Source organism: Rhea pennata, chromosome 5 (assembly GCF_028389875.1).
Source record: "Rhea pennata isolate bPtePen1 chromosome 5, bPtePen1.pri, whole genome shotgun sequence".
Lineage (NCBI taxonomy): Eukaryota > Metazoa > Chordata > Aves > Rheiformes > Rheidae > Rhea > Rhea pennata.
The window spans coordinates 43,483,957-43,506,220 of record NC_084667.1 but is presented as its reverse complement, the minus strand read 5'-3'; the positions used below and the strand labels follow the sequence as shown (position 1 = coordinate 43,506,220).

Sequence of the window (22,264 nt, the reverse complement as noted above, 5' to 3'; positions counted from 1 at the left end):
CATCTTTAGAGACTACAGGGTGAGCTATGTCTTGCTACTTCATCATAACTTTCCCTAAGCTTGCTCCAGTTTTCTGAGCACCTCCTTCAGATGTTCCTGGTGCTATCTGTATGTTGAACGTGGTGTGATAGGTTTGATGATTTAATTTTCATCTGGCCTAATATGATGATTCTAATGTTTCCGCTTGGATAGCACAGTGACGAAGAAGAAGAAAGAATAGGAGAAAAGGAAAGAGGAAAATTAGTCCCCTTTAAGACATATCTTCCTGAATATCCACTTAAAAAAAAAAGACAAAAGATTGGAAGCACTAGAATTTCACTTAAAAGATCAGATTCTTTTACCTTGCCACGAGGATGCAGGAAGAACTGGCACTAGTAATGACAAGTTTTAGCACATCTGAGCCCTCAAGATAAACAAATGGAAAATAAACACGTAATTGTTATACAGGAATAAGAATACGTAATGGTCCTATCAACCTATCCATAGTATATTCTCTTTACTGTCCCAATTATCCCTCTTATTCATGGTGTTGTCCTGCACAACACTGACAGGAACCAAAAGATTAGAGGTCATCAGAAGAAAGAACAATGATGCTTCCCCTGTAAAATCACTGCACTATCTTATAGGACAAGGCACAGAAAGCAGATATACTCTTGCCACAACAAATACTGCCAGTTGTGGGTGCCTGGGGTATTCATCCACTGGCTTGTTGTGCAGTTCCTTAAGGACCTGATCCCTCAAGTGTTTATTTCAGCTGTTCAGCATATTCTTTGCATAGAAAAAAGCTTTGCTGTTCCTTGTGTAAATATGCAGTTGCACATCCTATAGAGATCTCCTTAATTAGTCTTTGTATCCTTGAAAAAGAATTTCAGCACCCTCTTGGCTTTGTGTGTTATGTGAACGTATTTTTGTGCTTTTTAATATACCTGAATTTTCCAGCACTGTTCTTGGAAAAGGTAGCAGAGGTCAATGTTGTGATGAAGGCAAGGAGGTCTTTCATTTCTGTGTCTTATGTAATTTTGAGCTTCAGACGTTTTAGTTGAAACAGTTCGGGCTTAGTAACTGGGTTTGCAGCAATGACAATTTTTTTGTCAAGTGTCAGACCTGTGCTCAAGATTCACTCAAACTTTTGAGGGCCTCAAGGGAAGTGACAATCCCTTCAGTGCAATCACATTCGGTTCCTACATTTTAGAGGGGATTCACTCCACCTCTCTTTGGATATGCCAAAGTTTTAAAGTGTAAGCTATTTTCTAGACAGAACTATACCTTTCTGGGGAGTACTGGAAGGCTTCTGTAGTGGAAGAACATTGTAGAAAAAGTGATGGACAACATTAGGGCCACAGAAGTGTAAATTAAACTCTGAGCTGATGTGCGTGTTTTGGTCACAGCAAAGAAGCTCAGCAGCATTTTGGGAGCAACTGCTGAGGAATTGCCTACGTCTAGCACAGAAAGGTGGCAGAGGAAGAAGTACGTGAGGGCAGAGTCAAGAGTCAAGCCTGACTAACATAATCATATTGAGATACTCCACCAAGGCGGTGACATAGATCAGAGGGAACAGTACAAAAAGAAGGACCTGCAGCTCCTGAATATCTGTGATTCTTGAAAGAATAAACTCTTCAGCTGTGGTCCTATTTCTTTTGACCATTCCCGTAATGAATGTCGGCCTCTCTGAGTGGGACAAAAGACAAAGAACACAAATCAGTTATGACCATGAGATGAAAAGATAATTCATAGTGACACTGGGAATATTTTGGATTTCACAGAGATAAGGAAAAAAATTAGATACTCTCATTTTAATAGCACCCAAACTCCCTGTAGGTATATGAGAGCTGCTTGCTTGAGTTCAAGTGTTTCTGAGAACTCTGCTGTTCTGACGTATATACTATTTCTCTAATGATACTTCCAGAGAGGGTTTACTTTCTCTTCAATGTTGAGATTGTCCCAGGAAACATCAAAAACCTTCTGATCTCATTTTTAGAGCTATTTATCATTGAATCTGGGGGCATTTTGAAAAACTCATCTTTGTTCACTAGTTTTGGACAGCCTAAAAGGATGACTTTGGTTATTTGCTCTGGCTCTGCTGTTATAATACAATGGAATAGTTAATAGTCACTCTAAGATGAAGAGAAGTAGGAATCTTAAATCACTACTTATATGAGCTATGCAGGATGTTTATTTTGGAGCAAAGTGAACTGCTTCCTGTAGAGCCTGGTAATAAAGTGTAGAATGGATAGGTCAGATGTAGAAGTTTATACTTGTAGGTGACAGCATTTAGCCAGCTAAATCGTATGCTCAAACTCAGTGACAAGGTGACAAGTATGTTAAATAAAAGCACTGTAGTAGTTGTGGATGAGATAGAAAAGAAAGAAAAGCACTATAAACCAACAACTAGCTTTTCATTTCTTTGAAAATGATAATTTAAAGAAAAAAATAGCTGCCATTTTATGATTCCAATCTTATTTTGATATTTCTTTCTAGATTTCCATAGATATAATAAATAAAGGCCTGAATTTTACTTGGCAAAATATTTAAATAATTTAAGAGTTGCTTAAGCTCCTGTTACTTATACTGTGTTCAGAATAACTGCAGAGTACACTTTTATCAGTTACAGTGACTCAGCTACCTGGTAGCAACCAGCAAAAGCCCAGAGCCTGCTTGCTGCTGACATGCATTCATAATTTTGTATGATGAGAAATTCCATGTGAATCAATGGGACTATTTGTGGCAACTGGCACTATGGTATGCATCACATGCTCGTGCTGCTGAATGATTCATCTCATGTCTTACCACTTTTAAAATTTTACTTGGAGCAATCCAGTGCTCATCAAGTTAATATTGAAATTTTATAAATGTTGGTGGTATAAGATTATGCATAGTTTATAAGAATATTTTGAATCAATTCACAGCTGCTTTTAACCCATGCAGAAGAGCTGTCAAAGATCTACTCCAGGTAAGGACAAACTATTCTGTTGTTGTGTGCTTGTTTGGATGTCGTTTCTCATTCCAAGTCCAAACTTTTGGGAGCAAGAGTCCCAAAGCCACCAGATATGTTAGGGAAAGAAACCGTGCAGATTCTCATTTTTTTGGGGGGAGGGGGGGTAGATTTTGATTTTAGCATACTTTTCTATTAAATTTATTAGAGGATTTTTGGCAATGTAGTACACTTGAGCACAGATTGCATTTTTGTGTATTCCCTAAATGACTAAGATTTAATGGACAGAATGAGGATAGAGAATACAAATAGTAATGCAGACACAAGTAGTCAGATGTCATAATATTTCAAGCTGTAAATATTTTTCCTGCCTTTCAAACTATCTTAGAAATCTGTTAGAAAATGTTGCTTCCATTTTCCTAGACACAAATTCTGTTGAAAAGCTGGAAACATGAAGGAATTTAGATAAGGATCAAGTAGGCCTTTAGTTCATTACCAGGTAATGAAAGACAGACTGTATACTACAGTCAGAAGAGGAAATTACAAGATTTTCATGTTCTTAAGTCCTCCGTTGAAAGAATGTTGCCATGGTCGCAAGTGTCTATGGAGGCTTTTGGTCTCAAATCTCATTCAGAAAAAATAAAATGGAAGAAAAAGTTCAGCACAGAAGTTAGTATAGGACCTGTTTCTGTGGAAAATGCTATCCTAATATTTTGACAGTAACTTGAACTTTTCTTTTTATATTGCTTTTTTTAACAGATGAAGCTGTTCATCATAGGCATGGGGCTACAGATAGTGACAGATCACAGAGGATAGGGTGCATGTAGTGATCAATATTGATGAAAGGCAAGATCTCCAGGTTCATACCTGCCCAGGCTGAAGACTTAGAACTCAGTTTTGCTATCCTCCAGCTAAATGCTGTAATCTCCAGGCCACTATACACAGGGGGATGTCCTTATTTCCAGTTGGACTTGAAGTGTCAGATGCTATTTTGGATTTGGGCTAGGGAGATTGAGATTATCACCAGGCAAACATTATCTCAGGGAATTTATAGCACTTCTTAATTCTTACTGTAAAAATGAATACACGTTTGCATACAATCTTATTCCCATTAATAATGGCAACAAGTAATAAAAGATCTCTTAATCATAGCTTTTTGAAGTTCTGAAAGTAGTTGCAACCTATTCAAGCAAATAGCAACGAGGAAAGACTGTTGAGTCTGTAAACAACTAAACCCCTTGAAAACGAAATTCAAGGAGAGCACCTCATGATTCCATAAATCAAATCTACAGTCCTGTAGATAATATTTTGCATGGCATTTGGACTGTGTAGACAAGTCTCAGTGAAAAATATTTCTTTTAGGTAAGAATACAATTCTAGAATTGCTTTGAATTTAGATATTTTTCATTACTTTTTTCTTTGCACTGTAAATAGCAAAAGAAAAGAAAGATAAAAAAGACTTGATGGGAGGAAAATCACCATCTTACCAAACCCACATTCATTTACATTGCCTAAGATATTTTGAATTTCTATTTGGTGAGATTTCATATGCATTGTATTTAAGAATGAGCAGACCCTGTGGATTCACAGATGCATTTTCAACTGAGGGCTTTTCATAGATCTCATTTTTATTTTCAGAGAGTCCTTGTCTCCCAAGAGAGCTAATGATTCCCAGCAAGTATTCACCAGAATAAAGAAGCTTCATTTCTCTTCATTTCTCAGACCTTGGGAGAAAACAATTGAAGCTGTAGAATTTTATTTTACAATAAGCAGATGTCAAGATCCTTTCATCGCAACACAAGGTATTACAACCTGAAGCTGCATTTGTTTTATGCCTAACTTTCCCACAGTAGCTCACAGGTTGCCCAGAAATAGGGAATCTGTGTTCTGAGCCCTCCTTAGTGTGAACTGTTTTGAAATTACATCCACCATAACACATAAATGACAGTTCACAGTAGGAAAGTCCCCCCCCTTTTTTTTCCTGTATGTCACAGAAACGCCAGGCTTCCTAAAGTATCTACTTTTTTGTTCAGAAAAGATCTAATGAATGTAATGAGAAAAGTCAAAAGTTGAAAAAAGGGGGGAGGGGGACAGTTTCCTTTCTACAACATTATTTAAAACACTAATATTTTATACACAACTTTCCTTAGGGCAGCCTTCACCTCCTGATTCCTCAGGCTGTAGATAAGGGGGTTCAGCATGGGGATTACCACTATGTAGAAAAGTGAGGCCACCTTGTCTCTGTCCAGTGAATGGTTAGAGCTGGGCTGTAAGTACATAAAAATTAGGGTTCCGTAGAAGGTGGTGACAGCTGTCAGGTGGGAGACACAGGTGCTGAAAGCTTTCTGCCTGCCGTGAGTAGACTGGATCTTAAAAATGGTAGAGAAGATGCAGAGGTAGGAGACAAGCACAATCAGAAGTGAGGAAATAATATTAAAGCTGCCAAATGCAAATATTAACATTTCTTTGGTGTAGGTGTTGGAACAGGAGAGTGCTAATAAGGGGAGGTCATCACAGTAGAAATGGTTGATTATATTAGAAGCACAGAAATTCAAACAAAATGTTATTATAGTGTGGAATAAGGCTACACAGAAACTGTACAGGTAAGGGCCAGCCACCAGCTGGATACAGACACGCCGGGACATGATGGCCCTATAGCGGAGAGGATTACAGATGGCCACATAGCGATCGTATGCCATCCCAGCCAGAAAGAAACACTCTGTAACAGTGCATGTGAGGAAACAACACAGCTGTGCAGCACAGGCATGGAAAGAAATTGCTTTTCTGTCTGATAAGAAGTTTGCCAGCATTTTGGGTGTGATGGTTGAAGAGTAACAGAAGTCTACAAAGGCCAAGTGGCTGAGGAAGAAATACATTGGAGTATGAAGCTGGGAGTCAATCCTGATGAGTACAATCATCCCCAAATTCCCCAGCAGGGTGACAATGTAGATTAGCAGGAACATCATAAAGAGAGGAATCTGAAGATATGGATGACTGGTGAACCCAATAAGAATGAATTCTGTCACTGTGGTTTGATTCCTATCTGTCATTTATCTGTCTTTAAAAAAGATGTGGATAAGAAAATGGAAAGCACTCCTTAGACATAACGTTGTTGATGGAAAATAGAAATTTGATCTTTATTTGATCTTTAAGATCAAAGAAATTTCTCTCCCTGTATCTGCAAATATTCTGCAATCTCAGTTAATTCAATGACCTTTCGTGGTCATTCTCACATTTTCTCCTGAGCAGTATATATGAGATCAAAAAGTCATCTTTAGGCTATTGGAAATGAAAACTAAGTGATGCAGGAGGAATGCAGTTGCTATGAAAATGAAGGAATGCCATAATATTCCACCAGGTAGATGATATTTCAGATCATATTTTTAAATGGTAGGGAGGAAGCTCTTCTGTGCATTCTAGAATGACAAATATTTTCAAAACTATTTTCAGTCTTTTTCCCCTCTCCAGCTACAGAAAATACAAAATAGTGACAGGATTTTAATATTCAGTGCAAAAGTTCCCTTTTTTATGTACATGTACCATCTAAATATATATTGAAGGTATTAAACAGAACTTTCCTGCATTATAATATCACATCCAAACATTTCAGGGTTTGGGCTTCTATAGAATTTATCCAGACAATCTTCAGATGGACTTATCATCGACTATTTGAATTCAATATAACAGTGAGTGATTTGAACCAGTGGATACACAACACTGCCAGATTCTCACTACCTGTATTAGTAGGAAGAGATAATAATGGCACCTAATATCCACGCTTGGACTGCATCTCACAGAACTTCCTTCATCTTCAGAAATTGCTGAGCTGAACCTGATGATGATATATTTCACATGCTAGCCAAGGGGGGAAAAAAGGTAAATTGTAAAAAAAAGAAAAAGCAGTACAAAAAAAATCTGAAGCCTAGTATTACTCTGAGGACTTTATTAAATTGTTTGTCTGCTTAAAACTAAACTCATTTGGAAAACTTCATGGTCTTCATATTTTTAACAATTTGTATTAATTCTAAAATTATTTGGATGAAGTAAGTGACCCAAGCAAAATAGATAATAAGGTCTTCAGTGATTGCAGTGAACAAAAAAAATCTCTCTTGCATTTCAGAAGTGCTTTGTAATGGGGATTTACCCCCATTAGAAGTGGAGCTTAAAGTGCTAATTCCAGTAAATAAAGTGGACATCTATCTGTTGATGGCTGAATAATTCTCAAGACCCTACTAAGAATTACGCTGAATCTCCATGAACAGTTGTGTTATAGATTCCCAGAAGGAAAGTAGGTGCATAAATACAGGTCTCTAGCACCAGTTCAGCCCCATCTAGAGTACCTCTTCTTGCTGTCTCTATGGTAGAACATGATCTCTACAGCTCTCTACAGATCCCGTCTGTCAGGCCTATGCAGATTTCCTAGGGCATCTAAAATAATACCTGAGTCTCTTTTCTGGAAGTAAGATGAATCCCAATAGAGAATTCTATTCCTTGTACTGAGTTTCTACATGCATGAATAGGGCTTCCTAATACAAATAAAAGAAAAAATAAAGATAATATAAAATAAATTCAAGGTTTAAACAGCTGGCAATGAACAGCTTGAATCCACCTGTTATGAGAACTAGAGACAGGCAGTCGGAGGACTGAAGGTGGGACACATAGGTAGGTAAAACGAGGTCTGACAACAGGAAATCGATGTCTTCTGTACAACAGAAAGAAGAAAAGAAGTAACATTTAAACGTCTAACATCCATGCTTATATACAAGACCAAGCTGTGTCTCCTCCTAAAATCATAGGAATATTAAAATTTAAAAATACAACTACCCTGGTCTAACCTACCTTTTCAACAGCTTTCCCTGTTCTTTCTTTCATGAGTCTGCTGTTTTCCTCATACATACATACACATATATGCATATATATATATATATATAAAAAACTCTGGACCCCTCTGGGATGTGTTTTTCTTCTGAGACATATGTTGATGTCAGCACAGGATATGCAAGATATATTTAAACCTGAAAAAAGCCTACTATTAATTAGCCAAAATTGTGAATCCCTTGTGAATCCTTTCTAGATACTACTAAAAAATCCCTCAAAACCAAACCAAAACAAAAAACCAAAAATCTAACCCCTCCTCCCTGAGGAAACAGAGAAGAAGAAGAAACAGAATTTAAGAACTAGACAGTGAAGGCTCTCATATTTTATTAGGTTACTTAGGTTACTTTCCTAAAATACCTAATCATGGTACGTTTTTCTCATAGTTAGTCATGAGAACAGACATTTTTTGAGCACCTATTTGAATCTGTATCATCCCCCAGAGATGCCTTCTTTACTATATAGAATGGTTCCTTCTTAATTGGAAATACACTTCTATGTGTATAATTTTGCTTCTGCCTGTGCCCATAGATATTTGACCAGCCAAATTCTTGCCTAAGTAAAGCTAGGTTCCAGAAATTAGATGGAGAGTTGCCTACATTGCCTGGGTAACTGTGTTTTGTTGGCATGAACAGAGCTTCCTTAACAAGCAGTGACAGTACCAAGTTTCTTCACAGAATGACATTATACTCTGTATTTTTGGCAGCAGACAAAAAGCTGTTGTTAGAGATGAGGCTGATATACAATCTCAGACATCATTAAGAATAATCATTAATGATTTACTGCAATTCAGTTGTATCCATTTTACTGCATAAATGAGAAGTGAGGAACGTTATTTTTATCCTGTGCATGTGAGGCATGTTGAAGTGAATTAACTTCTCTGCAACAAAACAGCAAATACCTTCTGGGAGAACCCAGGTCTCCTGCATCTTTACTCCTGACCTTAGTCATTGGATAGCAAAGAAAAGTACAGAGAGGAGGACGGGGAAATTTAAGCCAGGCAATCTGAGCGTTCAGAATGATCAGAATAAAAGATAAAATAACAGTCAAATTCTGCAAATTCGATTTCTCCTGGAAGATATCTGCAGAAAATGTATGCATGTAGGATTCAGGCAACCCATCTCAGATGTGTGCAATAGAGCACCACATCTGAGCTATCTGTCTAGAATCTCTTGATCACTGATGGAAAGGAATGGGCACTTTAAGATTTGATTCTTCTTAGCCTAATATAAATGTTTATAATGGGTAGTATAAATTCATTTCAAAATTTACTCTTGATCTCAACTGAGTGCAAAAGGAATCTAGAGAACTAGTTACCTATTAAGAGGATCACTGCTTAGAATATCTCTGCAATTTGGATATTAATGATCAGAAATCGGCCATTTTCTCCAGCAGAGATGATACAGATATATTATGTAAGTGAAGAATGAACATTAGTTCATATTTGAATAATAAGAGCCCAGAATAAGCAGACTAGACTGAAAAAAATTGCTGGAGGTGTTACTGGAGAAACAGCCTCCAAAGTTTGCTTTTATCATTGGATCATCGTGATCACAACAGCATCGCTGTTACTTTTCACAGGAACACTTGAGAAAAGGGGATTTGATGTCTGTATTTCTGGAGGTCATGATAAGGTAGAAAATAATGCACATCTGATGAGCATTGGTGAAGCTATATGAACTGACAACCAAAGCAATGAGGTTTATGCTGATTCTTAGAAGCTGAGGATACGCTCTTGCATCTTTATATATTTTTCATGGATTTATTAGGTGAGTGTTGCTAGTATGGAAAGGTTGCACTGAAGTATTACATTGAAGGAAAATACAAAGAAACATATATGGCTGCTGTTCACAGCCAAGTGGCAAAGTCCTGGATGCAGGGAGAGTGTGCATGACATCATATTTAATCATCTTCTACATTAAGACAGATGTACATCAGAGCAATATTTTCCAATCAATTTGTCCAATTTTAGATATCCAAGTTTCTAAGTGACAGCCTGTTAGTTTTGAGCTATAACACAGGATGCTTGCAGAGCTTGGAGGGTTGTGTTCAGTGGCACAGAGTTTAGTTGGAGGCCTATGGCTAGTGGAGTTCCCCAGGGCTCTGTACTTGGTCCCATCCTGGTCCACTTACTCATCAATGACATGGATGAAGGCACAGAGTGCCTCCTCAGCAAGTTTGCTGATGATACCAAGCTGGGAGGAGTAGCTGATACACCTGAGGGCTGTTCTGCCATTCAGAGAGACCTGGACAGGCTAGAGAACTGGGTGGAAAGAAACATCCTGAGGTTCAATAAGGGCAAGTGCAGGGTCCTGAACCTAGGGAGGAATAACTCCATGCACCAGTAGAGGGTGGGGGCTGACCTGCTGGAGAGCAGCTCTGCAGAGAAGGGAGAAGGACCTGGGAGTGCTGGTGGATGACAAGTTGACCACGAGCCAGCAGTGTGCTCTTGTGGCCAGGAAGGCCAATGGTATTGTGGGGTGCATTAGCGTTGCCAGTAGGTCAAGGGAGGTGATCCTGCACCTCTACTCAGCCCTGGGGAGGCCTCATCTGGAGTACTGCGTCCAGTCCTGGGCTCCCCACTACAAGAGAGGCATGGAGCTACTGGAGAGAGGGCTACGAAGATGATCAGAGGACTGGAGCATCTGCCCTACGAGGAATGGCTGCAAGAGCTGGGCCTGTTTAGCCTGGAGAAGAGAAGACTGAAGGGGGGATCTTACCAATGTGTATAAGTACCTTAAGGGGGAGTGTCAAGTGGATGGGGCTAAACTCTTTTCAGTTGTCCCATGTAAAAGGGCAAGAGGCAACAGGCACAAACTGAACCGCAGGAAGTTCCGCCTGAATGTGAGAAGGAATTTCTTTCTTGTGAGAGTGACAGAGCACTGGAAGAGGTTGCCCAGAGAGGTTATGGATTCTCCTTCTCTGGAGATACTCAAAACCTGCCTGGATGCAACCCTGCCTAACAAGCTCCCTTCTTGAGCAGGGAGGTTGGACTAGAGGATCTCCAGGGGTCCTTTCCAGCCTCAACCATTCTGTAATTCTGTGATTCTGTGGTTAGTGGAAAAACAGGGACAACTTCATAGAAAAAGTAGTTTCTCTGTATCCTCAGAGGGTTTATTTACAATTTCTATTTTCCATAGGGGAAAATGGGGGGGAAACAGGACTTCAAATGATCACAGTAATGTTTCTAAAGTGCTTCTTTTATCCATTTTATATTTATAAGCAGATATTGACAGAGCTTTCATAATCAATTGTAACAAAGGTCTGTGCTGTAATCCTTATTTTCACATGTGAAAATTGAGGCATGGTGAGATGCAGTGATGTGCTAAAGGTCAGCTGAGAAGATTTCTTTCAACTTCGAATTTGATTCCAGGTGCTCTGGGCTCGGAGCTCTGCCTGCTGTGTCATGTTGTTTTCTGCGAGTACTGAGTGGAGTGACGTGAGGCTGAAAGAAAAATTTTTCCATTGCTAATAGCTATTTTACTTGTGACACTAAAAAAGATACTCTAGAAAGTTAGATAATAACAAGGGATGACAGTGTAAAAAAGGTTGGGTTTGCTTTTGCTGAGTCATTTGTAAATGCTCATATTTTGTCCACTGGAGATGGGGGAGGATATCTACTTAAACCCAGACATTCATAACAAATTGTTCCTAGACCTCATTTATGAGGCTATAGATTAAGAAATTTGTATCCCAGGTGGACTTTGCTTGATTCAAGCTTCTATTCTCCATAGACTGAAATAACTCCAAGGTCATAGCAATTAATATAAACACAACATGAATAATAAAACTAAAGAGAGGTCTTGTCTGTGGTCTGGAAGCTACAGGAACAAATCATCCTCAGTACTTCATTAAAGGAACAAATACTAAAAAACACTCCTGATATTTGTTTAAAGGTGAATTTTAGCTGTGGTCATACGCTCTGGAGGAACAGCCAAAAGTATCGCAATTCCTAAAAGTGCTACGCTGACCTGTCTATGCTGGCTGTAGACCCTGAATGTGTGAGTTTTATGGAAGAAGTCACATCCAAGATGAGAAGTTATTTTGTATTCTGGTCAGTCCTCAGCCTTCTCAGTTTGAACAGATGGGATGTGAAAGGGCATCACGTAGCTAAGATAAACATGTCTTTTGTTTTTTTTTTTTTCTTAAGAACTTGAAGGCATTAAGATAGTTGGAAGAAAGGACCAGAGGTTTAAGATATCTCATTTATAGCAATGAGGTTGAGAACGACAGAAGGAATCTAACACAAGGAGAGGACTCTGCTGCTTGAAATTACAGATGACATAAAACAGGGAGAGTGTAGACGTTAAATCTCTTTGCAGCTCCCATTGCAATAGTGAGGGATGATTGTGGTGGCCAAGGCAACAGGAGCCACATTAAGCTAGTTTGCTGTGCACAGTATGTACAGCATAGGCTGTATTATCTTCTTTGTCTGCCCTGCTCTGCTCTTCACAAGTATTTTTTTATGGCTTTGGCAATGCCAAGTTCAAGTTAGTTCCCCAGTCATTACTGTACTGCCGTGACTTCTTTTTCTACAGAGTAGTCAAAACAGTGTATACTGAAAACTGTATTTTCATGTCAGCTTAAAAATAAAAACACACACACTTTTATTTTGCTTTGATTTGCATAGGGGAAATGAAAATCAACAAGAAAAGTATTTCTACAAGTCAAAATATTTCTCATTGTTTTATTTTTCAAAAATGTTTTTTTCCCCTTAATTCTTTTCAAAATGTACCTGTGATTTACCAAGGAAAAACCAGCATATATTAAGTATTTTAACTGAAAAAAAAAGTTATCACTTAAAAATGCCCAGTGTATTGACTTTTTACCAGTGCTAAATGTTGCCAGGAATGCACAGATAGAAAGCTATGTAAGACATGAAATGCTGAATTAAACCCGGGTGGGTATTCTCACTGTTTAGTTTGACAACTAGGTTTTGGCTTTAGTTTCCTTTTAAAGTCATCAGACAGAGGCCTACCAAGAATGACTCAGAGTCTAACTGACATTTTACGTCCTATGCATAGGAAGTACTTTGTCTCTCTTCAGTAATATAGAGGAAGTTGGCTACTGAAGTGCCAAAATCAGATGACTGAAGCTGCAGGATTGTAAAGCTCAGTTTCCTCCACTCCTTTTCCAACCCTGCTTTTTCTGTCATTTTATCTATTCACTGCAGATTTAATGTGCTACAGAAAACAATCCCTGCAAATTACACTGAAGTGACAGAGTTCATTCTCTCAGGGTTGATGGATCTGCAGGTCCTTCTTTTCTTACTTTTCCTGGTAATGTACACTGTCACACTTTAGAATGATTATATTAATCAGTGTGGATCTTCATCTTCACGCTCCCATGTACTATTTCCTCAGCCACTTGGCTTTTGTTGACATTTACTATTCCTCTGTCATCATCCCCCAAATGCTAGTATATATCTTGGAAAAGGAGAAAAACACTGGTTTCTCAGGGTGTGCAGCTCAGCTGTGCTTTGCTGTTATCTTTGCGATCACTGAGTGCCTTTTGCTGGCTATCATGCCATATGACAGGTATGTGGCCATCTGTAAGCCATGTCATTATTTGTGGGAAGACATGTGCACGGCCGGTAGTTGGTTCCTATCAGCAATTGGCATCCAGTGACACATGCCACTTTCATCTTTCTGTTGAGCGAATATTATCAATCATTACTTCTGTGATATCCCCCCACTCTTAGTTCTTTCCTGCTCTGACACCTATGAGGTCATCATATTTGCTTTTGTCAGCATCAATTGTCTCAGCACATTTAAAATTATCTTTGTCTTCTATAATTATATCTTTCCCAGTATTCTGAGGATCTGATCTCCAGAGGGCCAGAGAAAAGCCTTCTCCATCTGTGCCCCCCATCTATTAGTTGTCACCATGTTTTACGGGGCAATTTTGTTCATGTACCTCTGCCCCAGCTCCACCTATGCTTTGGCCAAGGACAAAGTGGCCATTCTGTTTTACACAGTCATGATTCCTATGCTAAATCCCTTTATCTACAACCTGAGGAAGAGTGAGGTAAAGGTTGCCATGAAAAGAGCGGTTCAGAGAATGCAATAAATGCAATATATTAATGAAGAAAATTGGTGACCAGGAAAGCATTTTCCTACTGCCATTATAGAACTCCCAGTTGCAAAGAAACCTGTATGACAGTGTACTGAAAGTCATATGCAGGCTATATTGGGTGAATAATTTCAGCTGAAAAATTATGAAAACACTTTGACATTTATTAAATACAAGTTTTGCTTGGAAATTCTGGAAATAACTATAACTTTTGTTTTAAAATGACATGCTTGGTATTAAAAGTGTCCTAATTAAAGTGATCAAGTATAAAAAAGGAGGAAAATAATTTAAAATAAAATTAAATAATAAAAGTAAGTTAGAGTAATATTTTTATAACTGATGAGAACACACGCACAGTTGGTAGAGAAATGTTACTAAAATGAATATCATCCTCTCCTCTTGCAAAGATAAGGAAATAATTGTTAGCTTTGCTTATTGTGCTAAGAAAGTAAGCCATTTTGGAGGCTGATAGTAAAGCAAAATGTTGGTTAGTCGTCTAGTTCCTGTGTGAGTATTTACTTTGGAGTATCTCTTATCGAAAATAATGCTTATAAAGGATACAAAATATCACTTGAGTTTAAGAGAATGTAGCCTGGAGACCCTCTGTGTCTCAACATGAAGGAGACATGCAGATGGCTGTGCTGGTGAAGGTTCCAGTCTTATCAGGTTGAGCCCCTTGATGGGTTTCTTGAAGAGGCAAGATGATGAATCCCCTGTGTGACTTCAAGGTAGGAAAGGGAGAATTGGATACCAGCATAGAAAGACACTCAAGGCATGTGAGGGGAAGCTGCTGGACGGATGGGTCAGATATAGGCAGGACTCACTTTGTGTATCATAAGGGCCCCTTTTATCTGTTAGAGCTGTTTTCTTATCTTGACTCACAAGGCTGTGGTCAAAGACACAGACTATTATTACTTGTGAGAGGTTCACAGAGACTTTACATGATGTTCAATGTTATGATGTTAAGCTATGTAAGATCTTGCTGTATTTGGTCTAGCTTTTCAATCACACAGAATCACAGAATGGTTGAGGTTGGAAGGACCTTGGGAGATCATTGATTCCAATTCCCCTGCTCAAGAAAGGTCACCTAGAGCATGTTAGACAGGGTTGCAGCCAGGCAGGTTTTGAATATCTCCAGAGAAGCAGACTCCACAAGCTCTCTGAGCAGCCTCTTCCAGTGCTCTGTCACTCTCACAAGAAAAAAGTTCTTCCTCATGTTCAGGCAGAAGTTCCTGTGATTCAGTTTGTGCCCGTTCTCTTGTGTTCTGTCGGTACCACTGAAAAAGAGTTTGACTCCATCCAATGTGGCCCCCGAAATAAGTCTGCATGCGTGCGCAGTATCATAGCCCGGTTATGCAACCGGGGTGGAGTTGGGCTAGATTCCCCGCACTTGCTGGCCCCAGGTGCCGGGACTCCCGCCTACCGCAAGTAATCATAAAAGCCGGAGTTTTCCGAAGGAGGGGGAGGCTGCTACACAGCAGAGGACCACGTCGCCTCCTTGGGGACGCCCGAAAAGATTGTGCCCGCCGACTCTCCCTCTCGCCATGCAGATGATCGGGACAAGCATTGAGGTGGTCCTTCTCAAGATTACCATCGGGTCGGTCTGTTTGTAAGTATCTACGAATAAACTGCTTGCTACTGAAGAGTGTTTGTGCATGTGTGTGTGTGTGAGTTTGTGCTGGCTGGCCAAACCGGATGTTTGGCCCTGGGAATCTAACTAGAACAACAGGCTGGAGAATTGGGTGGAGAGGAATTTCATGAAGTTCAAAAAGGCCAAGTGCAGGGTCCTGAACCTAGGGAGGAATAACTCCATGCACCAGTAGAGGGTGGGGGCTGACCTGCTGGAAAGCAGCTCTGCAGAGAAGGACCTGGGAGTGCTGGTGGATGACAAGCTGACCATGAGCCAGCAATGTGCCCTTGTGGCCAAGAAGGCCAATGGTATTGTGGGGTGCATTAGTGTTGCCAGCAGGTCGAGGGAGGTGATCCTGCACCTCTACTCAGTCCTGGTGAGGCCTCATCTGGAGTCCTGCATCCAGTTCTGGGCTCCCCAGTACAGGAGAGGCATGGAGCTACTGGAGAGAGTCCAGCACAGGGCTATGAAAATGATCAGAGGACTGGAGCATCTGCCCTACGAGGAATGGCTGCAAGAGCTGGGCCTGTTTAGCCTGGAGAAGAGAAGACTGAAGGGGGGGATCTTACCAATGTGTATAAGTACCTTAAGGGGGAGTGTCAAGTGGATGGGGCTAAACTCTTTTCAGTTGTCCCATGTAAAAGGGCAAGAGGCAACAGGCACAAACTGAACCGCAGGAAGTTCCGCCTGAATGTGAGAAGGAATTTCTTTCTTGTGAGAGTGACAGAGCACTGGAAGAGGTTGCCCAGAGAGGTTGTGGAGTCTCCTTCTCTGGAGATATTCAAAACCCGCCTGGCTGCAACCCTGTCTAATATGCTTTAGGTGACTCTTCTTGAGCAGGGAGGTTGAATTAGGTGATCTCCAGAGGTTCCTTCTAACCTTACTGATTTTGTGATTCTATGATGTACTGGTATAAGAGGCTGTGTAAGATGACTGCCCAGGTTAGCAGAGAGAAAGCCATTACAATATATGAAGCCTCAAAAGTAAATCAGTTCACTCCAAAGTAGGCAGTGAGTGCCTACTGAATTGCCCCCTCAACTACACTTCTTACATTAATTACATCTCTGTTGATTTTAATGAGAGCTATACACTTTGCTCTTCTGTAGAAGCTTATATTTGCATGCCTATATTGAGATATCTGAGTCTCTAAATCTTGCCTTAATAGTCGGATGAGCTGAATTCCACCCTGGATTTCCCCTGTCCGGTCTTGGCACAAGTACTCTGCTATAAGAGAAGTTTAGGGTTGCTCAGAGATACAGCTTTTGGATTTATGGAACAGTAATGTGATGTGTCTTATGCACAGACACAATTTTACTGGCTTCCAAACACATCAGAAAAAATGCACCTACCATTGCTTGAAATCAATCATTCTCTAAGAATACCCTTTCCCTCTATTGAGTGTAGATTGATAACTAGCTTAGACTAGATGCCTAATTTTTATATGGTTCAAATTCAGTGAAATTAATCCCTTCCAGCCAGAAGAACAGGAGAGTCTATGTATATTTTAATTAGAATTTTGATTTTAAACAAAAGTTCACAAAAACATGACTAAGCTAGGGAGCTAATAGATAACTCTTTACCCATGTTATGCAGTTTAACCATTAGGTGGAGACAAATCATTGTGATCTTATGCAGACAGATTTGGCAGTCAGGACTTTAGCAAATATTAAAGTTGTGGGAGAAATGAGCTTACAGTTGAATCCTGATAATGTTATTGCCCATATTGGGAAGCCTATTCATGTTGCAAGTAGGATTTAGCACTATACTAATGGCCTTCAGAAATAGCATTAATCAGTTTGCAGTTGAAAGGAATATTAGAAACATTTCTAGCAGTGTGTAAAATACCTATACAGCAAATTGTGTCATTCGTTAAGACGGTTGCACACTGAGACGATGGTAGCATTTCAGCTGTTTATTCTACTCTCTTTCCCTTGAGAACATCAGGGTCTCCTGTGTCCACAGCATAAGCATAAAATATCTGGCAGCTCCCAGCAGCAGTATTTTACAAATCTTGGAAAAAAAAAATATTTCTTTCCCTGGTAGGTGAGTTTTATGATGAATTCAATTCCCTCACATTTTACCTCAGTCATGTAACAACAGTTTCAAATCAATTGCCTTGTTAGAAGGCTTAATTTTAGGTGCACTGAAGAAAAAGTTTTATTCTTCAGGGTAAAACAAAAGAAAAAATATGGAAATGTCTTTGAAAATGAAAGTGGAGCTTAATTTTTAAAGGTGCCTAAAATATTGATCTGGAGATATAAATCTGTTCCAGTTGTATATCAGAAGACTGTTAGAAGGTGTTAAGGTTCCCTTGCCTTCTTGTGTGAGGGTGGTCAACAAACTGCAAATAGAAAGAAATAATATGGTCTAAGTAACCACAAGATATTTCTTTTATGGCAGAAACAGCCTTTTTCTCTTCTACCAGTATTTTCTAGAATTATCTAAGCTCAGTCATAGTTTGAAAATAAATTGCAGTGTTACTTTGTCTCCATGTCATTCAGCTCGCTTAACTTTAACTAAAATTCCAGGAATGGCTGCTTGTTATCTAGTATAAAAAACATAAATTAGGGATATAAGTCATGAGCTTAGTCAATCTAGGTGCCTAGATGGTGAAGGAAGAGGCACATCCAGGAAATGATGTATCCTGCCTATCGCTCTTTAACGATTACAAATGGACTTGAGACAACTCAGACATTAGGCAGCTAAATGTAGGAACAAATCCTTCCAGCTGCATAATCTGGGAATACAGCATTCAAAAATATCTAGCATTCAAAACTGACTTTCTGGGGAAGGTATTTAGGGGAATGTATTCTTGGGAATGTATTAGAAAATACAATTTAAATTTAATTTATAGGTTCAATCAAAAGAAATATGTGAGGATTTTTTTTAAAAAAATCGTTCCAGTATTCAAAATAATTCTTACTGTTTTCATAACTAATTTGCAACTTAAAAACTGATCTATCTCAGAAAAGAACTTCCCCTCTCCCAATATTTTGGAAAGAATTAAAAACTAAAAGAGAAAAAGAATGAGGAGCAATATGTAATAGTAAATCAAAAAAGCCATTCTAACTCCAAGTTCTGCCTGACCTTCATACCTTATGCTTCAGTCAGGTGAATATCTAGCAGTTATTATTTGTTAAGTAATATGTTTTCCCTGAGTTATGCATCATATAAAACACTCTCAGGCAACCATGTTATATTCTGTGCTTTGAAATGAAAATATCACTTAAGAACCTATTTCATATGCACATCGTTGAATGTATCTGCTTTATAAGGAATAATTCCTCATACGGAATTCTCTTTACTAATCTCTCTTTGAATGTCCACCTAAAGTTATATGGATGGTTACACTCTAAGTCACTGCTTTCCCCTCTGGATATTATTTCATATAATCATGCTATCATTAATTCTCTTGAGCAGGGAAGGACGAAGTATGTTTATTCATTGCTTAATTATTAAGACTGACTGATCCCTCCAGCACCGCCTACCTAAAGGGTAAAAATGAAGCGAGGAAATGTCTGAAGAAAATCGTACTGCAGTGACTGAGTTCATTCTCCTGGGTTTCATCAACCACCTGGAGCTGGAGTTACCTTTGTTTGTGCTCTTTCTATTCGTCTATGTTACCACTTTGGTGGGGAACATTGGCATCATTGTGCTCATTAAGTTCAATGCCTGCTTTCATACCCCCATGTACTATTTCCTGAGCAATTTATCTTTCTTGGACCTTAGCTATTCATCTACTATTTGCCCGAAGATGCTGGTGAATCTATTAGCACAGCAGAAGACCATTTCTTTAACTGGCTGTGCAACACAGATGTTTCTCTTTGCTGCCTTTGCTGATGCTGAGTGTCTCCTTTTGGCTGTGATGGCCTATGACCGCTATGTGGCCATATGCCATCCTCTTCTCTATGCAATCGTCATGTCTCGCAGGGCCTGTGCCTTCATGGTAGCTGGGGCTTATCTCAGTGGGAGTCTGACCTCACTGATACATGTGTATTTCACATTCACGCTGTCATTCTGTGGACCCAACACCATTGATCATTTCTTCTGTGACATTCTCCCAGTGTTGAAGCTCTCCTGCTCCAACACACATGTGAACGAGGTCCTTCTCTTTGCCCTATGTGGCTTCATACAAACCAGCACCTTGCTGATCATCATTGCCTCCTACATCTGTGTCCTTTGCACCATCCTCCAAATCCATGCAGTGGAGAGCAGACACAAAGCCTTCTCCACCTGTACTTCCCACCTGATGGCTGTTGGGTTATTCTATGGCTCCCTCCTCTTCACATATTTACGGCCCCACTCCAGCTACTCGCCAGACACAGACAAAGTGATTGCTGTATTTTACACTGTTGTATTTCCAATGCTGAACCCTCTCATCTACAGCCTGAGGAACAACGAAGTAAGGGAAGCCCTAAGAAGGTCAACAGAGAGAAAAGTGTTTTCTCAGTCATTTACTTAGCAGGAAAAAGGAGAATGAAGAGACTATAGGGTAGCTGTGATGCAGCATGCCACAAAAACACATGCAAAGCTCCATCTCACTAAATGCAGGTATCTGTTACTCATGTTTCCATCTAAACAAATTTCCCTAGGTTCGCATTGTAGTTAGTGGGGGGAAAAAACAGTTTAGGGGATTATTTATCTCAGCCTAAAGCAGAAACCTGAAATAAGTCAGATGAACTGTATCCTGAAATAACATATTTCTCTGCATGCCTACAAAATGAATCTATTCCAGATATAGACATCTACATTTTTGATGCTTACCTTTAGTGAGATTGTGCTCAACCAATGTCTTCTAAAGAGTCCTATTTATATGTCTACTGTATAAGAGTGCATTGTATTTTTTTAAAAACAATTAAACCTTGTATACTGGAGAAATATTCAGTTGATTTAACAGACAGCTCTGTCATATATTTTCAGAGTTATTTCATAACACTGATTCAGAAGCTTAAGTGAGATCCCCCTTTTTATTTGATTATGCTACATTATTGATTACACACTGTAATGGATGTATGTAGGAATTAACCCTTCAACAAGTGGTGATGACAGTTGATGGGAAGGATCCTATTATGGGACTTGAGGCTAACCCACTTTGAAGGTCTTCTGGAGAAGATCTGTGTATATTTTTGATTACACATGTCTAACTTCTGAGTAAAGAGAAGACAAACTTTCAGGGCATTTAACTTCCTTCTTTGATGGCGTGAATGCCATTATTTTTTTCCTCTGCTTTTTGAAGTGTCAAGCATGTTTCTCTTAGCTTGCGATGAAGAATGAGATAAAACTTAGAATTTCAAGGTCTCTGGCATTTAAGGTGTTTTATCTCTGGTTTATGTTAATGCTAAATGAAAACACTTCACGTTGAAAAGATGGTTGTTCACTATCATTACTTGCAAGTTCTCAAAGGAATCAACAGAGGTACTTAGGACTCTATCAGGCTTCAAAGTCAACGACTGGATAGTTGAGGCATCTTGCCCTGTTCTACAAATGGGATCAACACCAGCCTCTGTACCAAGGAAGTGAAGATGATGAAAGGAGACATACATTAAAACAAAGTCTGTAACCATGACAGTGATGCTACCTAACTTTTGTTATCACTTTGAAATTTGTCTCACTTAAATTTAATAGAAAGTTTTCACTGGCAAGTATGAAATCTAAAAAGCAAACTTCTACACCTTAGCTTATCTCCCAGGAGTCCCCTTAGAGTCAAGCGAGAAAAACTAAATATTTTTAGGGGCATGATTGATTTGTAACTTATATGGACATGTAATACACTAAACAAATCACATTTTAGAAGTGCCTATTTTTCTCTCCATTGTATAGAAAGTCAAGGTAGGGATCACTAATTCAAATGCAGATGTGTACATTGTAGACCTATAGCAAAACAAACCCTACTCAAGACATTTAGAATTAGGTAGCCACTCTGAAAAAGTGTCATAGTCTCTCTACAGTCAGTGCAGAGTTACAGGTTTTTGAGAAACTTTAGATGAATCATCTATAAAAATGGTCATTGTCAGTGAGGTGACTTGAATGACTAGTCTATACTGTCTGGCTAGTCAGTGGGAAGCTGGCATCCAAGATTCTTGTACACCAATGGAAAAGCGCATCCAAGTGTGATTTGGGTAGTGAGAAGATTTGGGTATTCTCAAGCATTCTCTGGAGGCATTTCTCCCTCTACATATTTACAGAACAGGAAGGGTCAGATCCTAAATAAACCACACAAATTACTTCTGAGGCTCTGCCTGTCTCTTTTTCTCTCTACATATGTATGTCTCTCTTGCCTCAAAGGAGGAGAGATCATAGTGGAAATCCTGGCCCTGCTTATGTAAAGTTTAAGTCTATTCCTCATTTCAGTGGGACCATTTCAGTGGGACCAAATCTTTGAATTTGAAGCAGAGGCTCTATGCTATTTCTTGTTCTCATGCAGAGACCTTGATAAATGACTGAAAAGAATGTGTTTCTTGATGGTGAAATGTCCCAGGCAAAGGACAATAACTTCACACAGATTTGTGCAGACTGAAGGAGGAGTGGCAGATTACTATATATGTTGCTTGTCTCAGTTATTTAAATATTCTGAATTACATGTTGGCTACTGACTACTGATTTCATATGTCCCAGATTTATAGGACCTGGACAGCGCAATGCTACTACCTCTCTTCTATGAATACAGAACTGAGAGGAAAAGAAGGCTGAATTCAAACTCCCTCAAATATTTATGTAGGTTATTTCTACAGACGTGCCTGAATCTCACTGAAATT

The 22,264-nt window shown here is 39.3% G+C and overlaps 2 protein-coding genes and 1 pseudogene across 3 annotated transcripts; 2 read left to right on the top strand and 1 right to left on the bottom strand.

The window, feature by feature from the left end:
* Window positions 1-5,046: 5,046 nt before the first annotated feature.
* LOC134141715 (olfactory receptor 8U3-like) lies at window positions 5,047-6,933 on the bottom strand. 2 transcript variants are annotated; one of them, XM_062578115.1, is made up of 2 exons: window positions 6,920-6,933; window positions 5,047-5,971 (listed from the first exon to the last, which is right to left on the bottom strand). In XM_062578115.1, the coding sequence occupies exons 1-2, from the start codon at window positions 6,931-6,933 to the stop codon at window positions 5,047-5,049; spliced, it is 939 nt and encodes a 312-aa protein (XP_062434099.1). The 2 variants fall into 2 exon arrangements, with proteins under 2 accessions (XP_062434099.1, XP_062434100.1); XM_062578116.1 differs by lacking the exon at window positions 6,920-6,933 and having other exon boundaries at window positions 5,047-5,982.
* A 2,500-nt stretch (window positions 6,934-9,433) lies between these two features.
* On the top strand, window positions 9,434-13,876 carry LOC134141425 (olfactory receptor 5AR1-like; annotated as a pseudogene).
* Window positions 13,877-19,023: 5,147 nt separating this feature from the next.
* LOC134141680 (olfactory receptor 5AS1-like) lies at window positions 19,024-19,971 on the top strand. The gene has a single exon (XM_062578052.1). It carries the CDS (start codon window positions 19,024-19,026, stop codon window positions 19,969-19,971), a length of 948 nt encoding a protein of 315 aa, XP_062434036.1.
* Window positions 19,972-22,264: the final 2,293 nt, after the last annotated feature.

Excerpts from the sequence above, each read along its gene's own strand:
- LOC134141680 (XM_062578052.1), top strand. The coding sequence starts at position 19,024 with ATGTCTGAAGAAAATCGTACTGCAGTGACTGAGTTCATTCTCCTGGGT.